Source organism: Microtus ochrogaster, chromosome 5, assembly GCF_000317375.1.
Source record: "Microtus ochrogaster isolate Prairie Vole_2 chromosome 5, MicOch1.0, whole genome shotgun sequence".
Taxonomy (NCBI): domain Eukaryota; kingdom Metazoa; phylum Chordata; class Mammalia; order Rodentia; family Cricetidae; genus Microtus; species Microtus ochrogaster.
In genome coordinates, this window is record NC_022012.1 from 92,258,039 (window position 1) to 92,263,292 (window position 5,254).

The following is a 5,254-nucleotide window of genomic DNA, read 5'->3' on the forward strand; positions in this document are numbered from 1 at the left end:
ACCCCACATGCAGCAATGCAAGGCCAGGAAATGTCCTTCTAGCTGTGCTACTGATGTCTTCCCCCCCCCCTCCAGTCTTTGTGGGATTAGCTTGCGTTCTAAAAGCCTGTGTTCTTACACGAATTCACACCTATCCTCCTAGCACTACAGACCCTTCCTTACCCAGAGAAATTCTTATCTCTAAAGTCTTGGGTCAGACATTGTTACCTCTGAGCAAGCAAGCAAGCAAGCAAGCAAGCAAGCAAGCAAGCAAGCAAGCATGTTCTAGATGCTTCCGTCTATAGAGATCAAGCCTAGTGTGGTGGGTACACCTTAAACCCAGCATTCAGAGACAGAGGCAGCAGATCTCCAAGTTCCAGGCAAGCCAGGGATACACACTGAGACTTAATCTCAAAAATAAAATCCCTGAGGGCAGAGTTATGGTATCACCGCCTTGGAAACTTCTCTGGAGCCCAGCTCCTATGTCGTATGGAATATGTGCTTTTTAGTAGCAAATTGTCATTATCAAATGAAGGTTATACATATGCACCAAAATCTAAATGGGACCTAGAGAGATGGTTCATCAGATAAAGACACTTGTCACCAATCCCCACAACCTGAGTTTGATCCCAGGACCTACCTGATGGAAGGAAAACCTTGATTTTTGCAATTTGTCTTCTGAGTTCCTTCATGGGCACACACACATGCATACGCACACACATACACATTTACACATATACAAGCAATTGATCAGTCAGTCAGGGTTAAAACTTTTCAAAGAAGCTGAAACAGCTTTTACTGTGGTTGGCGTTCAAGGTGGTGTTGGAGAGAGACAATATGGCTGCATCTGACAGACTTACAGACACCATTACTTCCTGATTAGTCAAGATGATGATGATGCCTCAGGCTCAGGACTAGTTGGTCTGTCCTATAGAGCTTTTCATGTCCCTCCCCCTTTTTTGAGTCAGGGTCTTGCTCTGTAAACCAGACTGACCGCTGGCCTTGAACTCACAGAGATCCACCTGCCTCTGCCTCAGGAGTATTGTGATTTAAAGCCACGGGTAGACTTTACTTTCTGATAAAATTGTCTATACTTGGAGAGAGGAGCTGAAGCATTCCACACCCTTTGGTGCAGTTATCCCCTGGCAAAGAACTTATCTGGTAGAAATAACTGAACAGAAAAAAGAAAATTCCACAGATTAAAGTGCTGTGAGATTTGTATTTGCTAAAAATAGGAAGGAAACCAAATGTGTATCAACAGAATTATAAGTACAATAGATGTAGTGTAGGTGTGTCTAGCCATGCAGCCCCAGACAGCGGTGACCACGGAGCAACACCAACATAAACTTACTTGAAACCTATGAGACTTTTGAAATAAAAAAATTTATTTACTAAGCCCGGCATGGTGGTATATACCTTTAATACCTTTAAGCACTTAGGAGGTCGAGGCAGGTGATTTCTATGAGTTCTAGGCCAGCCTGGTCTACAAAGAATTTCAGGACAGCCAGGGTTACATAGAGAAAACCTGTCTTGAAAAACCAAACAAGTTTTTCTGGTTTTGTTTTTGTTTTTACTTATTTTTTGTGCATGCATGTGTGTTTACCACATGTTTGTCTGGTGCTCTCAGAAACCAGAAGAGGCTGTTGGATCACCTGGAACTGGAGTTAAAGACCATTGTTAGACACTAAGTGGGTTCTGGAAATTGAACCCCAGTCCTCTGGAGTAGCAGCCAGTGCTCTTAACCACTGAGCCATCTTTCCCGTCTCCCCACTTTGGTAACTAAATTTTGAGGTTCTCAGTTGTGACCACTGTAGAAGACAGCATTGTGTTGCAATGTCAACATGCTGGACGTGCCTGTGAGGGCTGTGGCTCCGTCTGCCGCCCTTGGAACAAACACGCAGACTGCCAAGGAGTTATCAGACACGCCACAGTGAGCCACATGCCACAGCTTCCTCAGTGCCACCATGGGGGGGGGGACTTCTCAAATGGTTATTACAGTGCTACACCGGAACAGAGAGCAATTGGGACCCAGCGCTTTTTAGAAAGCAAGTTACAGAACTGTGCAGTCCCCAGTGAGTGGGTACAGCTGTGAGGGTCTCCTGTGGTTAGACCACATGATGCTTTCGGGTTGAGGGCAGAAAGCAAGCTGCTCTCACAGCCTGGCTCTTGATTGGCATCAGGGAGACGGTTAGGGGTCTGTAGATCTAGGTGCCGCTGAGTATCACTGTGGGAATGGGGGTCTCTTGTCTGGCTGTCTCCTGCAGGCTCCTCCCACTCCATCTGCACTGTCACTCAGAGGCAGCTCAACAGTGCCAGACACAGGGGAAGCTAAACTCCTGGCTGATTTGCCATGGGAGAATAGATGAGGCCACCACTGTCCCTTTTCTATATGTGAGGGACTGAAGCTCTGTTGGTTCCGGTCTCCCCAATTACAAATGACAGACCTGGGATATAAATCCATCTCTTCTCTCTGGGGTGAGATTCTTTCTATCTCCAGCCTCCCCCGGTGGGGGGTGTTGAGAGAAGCGGAGGGATATTGGAAGGGACCTGGCAGCAGCGTGGGTGGCGTCCTTTGGGAAGGAGGAGGAGGCGGTGTAGAGTCTATTTTTAGAACTGCATCTTATGTCCCTGGTCTCAGAGGCCAGGCACTTGAGTTTACATTTGATGCAGTGGTCAGTGGGAGCCCTTGGAATTTTCAGGACATTCTCAAGACGGGTTTAATGAAGGAGCTGGCAGTAGACAGAGGCTGGTTGCTGAGGGGAGAGCCTGGGTCAGTCAGTCCCGTGGTAAGGCAGAGGAGCCAATCTTGTTCTGTCTTATCAGGGTAGTTCCCACCCTCCAATTTCTTAGAAATATATCTTCCTCAACCTCCAACCTTCAGGTTCCAATAATATCTTAGTCAGTTCTATTTCAATGAATGAATGAATGAATGAATGAATGCCCTGGCAATGCTGAAGCATGCACAGGCAGCCCATATATGGCGGTTCTGTTGAACTTGTCCATATAGGGTCTCATGGTCTATGTTGATGAGGATGACTGACCAGGTCTCTTCCTCAAGGGGAATCAAGGGATGGGCACGTGACACAGCTTGGCCAGTGGAAGTCCTTCCCTGGGAATGCTGACCTTGAAATCAGAGAGAGACCAGGTCCTTCTCTGACGCTGAGGCTATGGAATGTGTGTCTGGATGGCCTGTCAGTACTCAGAAGCTGAAGTCCAGAGAGGGGACGTTCTAGCTGGATTCAAAGCTTGCTTTCCTCTCAGTCTGAGGATTTAATCAGCCTCTCCCCCACATGACCACGTGAATGACCCTCACCACCCCTTTGTGACTTCTCCAATCGGGTTAGAAGCCTTGTCACGCGTAAGCCCCAGTGTTCAGCATTTACAGCCAGCAATATGTGTATCGTTCATGAAATGAACATAAAATTTTCAAAAACACTGTGGGGTTGTTTTGTAGGCATCTAGTCCATGTTTCTTGCACATAGGACACAGCAGGAGAAAGTCTGTCTTCGTTACCCAGAGTCAGAGTCAAGAAGTCTGGGTTCGCAGTGGGATCCAGGCTTTCAGAGCAGGAGAGAGTCTGGGTTCGCAGTGGGGTCCAGGCCTTTCAGAGCAGGAGAGAGCCCTCTCCGTCGCTTGTGTAACGAGTAAAGCTGCTCAGGATGCTCTCCTGTCTGCTCCGCTGGGATTCCGGCGTGAAGTTGACATGGACAGGACGGCAGCACAGCACAGCCAGGCACTTCCTGTACAGGTGTCCAAGGTATCTCCTAAACTTTTCCCCAGCAAAGGCGTAGATGAGGGGGTTGAGGCAGCAGTGGCTGAACGCCACTGTCTCCGTCACACTGAGGGCCAGCCTCAGGTCCCTCTTCGTGTCACAACTAGGGAAGAAGTTGTAGAATTTGAGAGTCTCCATGAAGATCACGATGTTGTAGGGTGTCCAGAAGAGGAAGAAAACCACCACCACGAGGAGGATGAGTCGGATGGCCCTGGCTTTCTTCTGATTCTTGCAGGAAAACAGAGTCTGGAGGATTCGGAAGTAGCAGAAGCTCATGACGAGCAGGGGCAGCACGAAGCCCAGGATGTTTGCTTCCGAGTTGCGGAGCACGGGCCAGATTTCCTGGAGGACTTGGGGGTAATCACCCAGACACTCGTTTTCCTTTCTCTTTGTGAACATGAACTGGGGTGCCGCCACCAAGATGGCCGCCGCCCAGACGCCCAGACTGATGGTGACACCATGCTGCACCGTTCGGTTGTTCATGGAGTTGGCGGCCAGGACAATGGCCAGGTACCTATCGATGCTGATGACGGTAATGAAGAATATGCCCCCAAAGAAGCCGATGAAGAAGAAGGCAGTGGTGAGCTTGCACACGGCATTGTGGAAGCCTTCCTCGCTAACCAGGTAGTGAGTCCAGAAGGGCAAGGTGGCCACAAAGAGCAGGTCACTCAAGGCCAGGTTCAGGAGGTAGATGTCGGTGATGCTCTTGGGCTTCCGGCTGTTGGTGAGGGCGAGTACCACCAACAGATTTCCCACCAGACCGAAGGCAAAGACGAGGGAGTAGAAGATGGACAGGAAGACGGTCCCAAAGGCCACAATGTCGCCCACATAACAGGCCTCGGCAGAATCATCGTACTCAAAGTTCTCCAGATCCAATTCCGGGAAGATGGTGGGCATGGTGAGGGCCTGGAGCAGAAGGGGAAACACAGCCACATTAGCCTTAGAAGATTGCAATTCTCTCTGGCTGTGTGCAGACAGGAGGAAACAAACACTGGCTGGGGGTCTACTAAATTCTATCTATTCTATATTCATTCTATCTTTTAAAACATTTCTTATTTTTGAAGCAGGGTCTCAATATGCATCCCTGGAATGCTGTTCTGGAATGCACTCTGTGGACCAGGCTGATCTACAACTCACAGAGATCTCTCTGCCTCCATCTCCCAAGTGTTGGGATTACAGGCATGCACCACCACCACCCAGCAAGACTTGTTTATTTTATGTGTGTAGATATTTTTCCTGCATGCATATTTGTGTACCATGTGTGTGCCTGACCAGAAAAGGGTGTTGGATTCACTGAAATGAATTACAGATGGCTGGGGCCATCATGTGGGCAGCACTTGGGAGACAAAGGCAAATGGATATCCTAGTTCAAGGCCAGCCTGGTTTACAGAGTGAGTTCCAGGACAGCCAGGGCACATGGAGACACCCTGTCTTTAAGAAAACAAACAAATCAGGAGCAGAAGGAGGGGGAGCACGAGCAAGAAACTCAGGACCGCGAGGGGT

At 48.8% G+C, this 5,254-nt stretch overlaps 1 protein-coding gene across 2 annotated transcripts in view; it reads right to left on the reverse strand.

The window, feature by feature from the left end:
• Window positions 1-756: 756 nt before the first annotated feature.
• Window positions 757-5,254, reverse strand: part of Cx3cr1 (C-X3-C motif chemokine receptor 1) — a 19,055-nt gene continuing 14,557 nt past the window's right edge. For both annotated transcript variants that reach the window (XM_005348109.3, XM_026779432.1), the window contains one exon: window positions 757-4,657. In XM_005348109.3, coding sequence (XP_005348166.1) covers window positions 3,584-4,648 — 1,065 coding nt within the window. In that variant the 5' untranslated portion in view covers window positions 4,649-4,657 and the 3' untranslated portion in view covers window positions 757-3,583. The remainder of the gene's footprint in view (window positions 4,658-5,254) is intronic.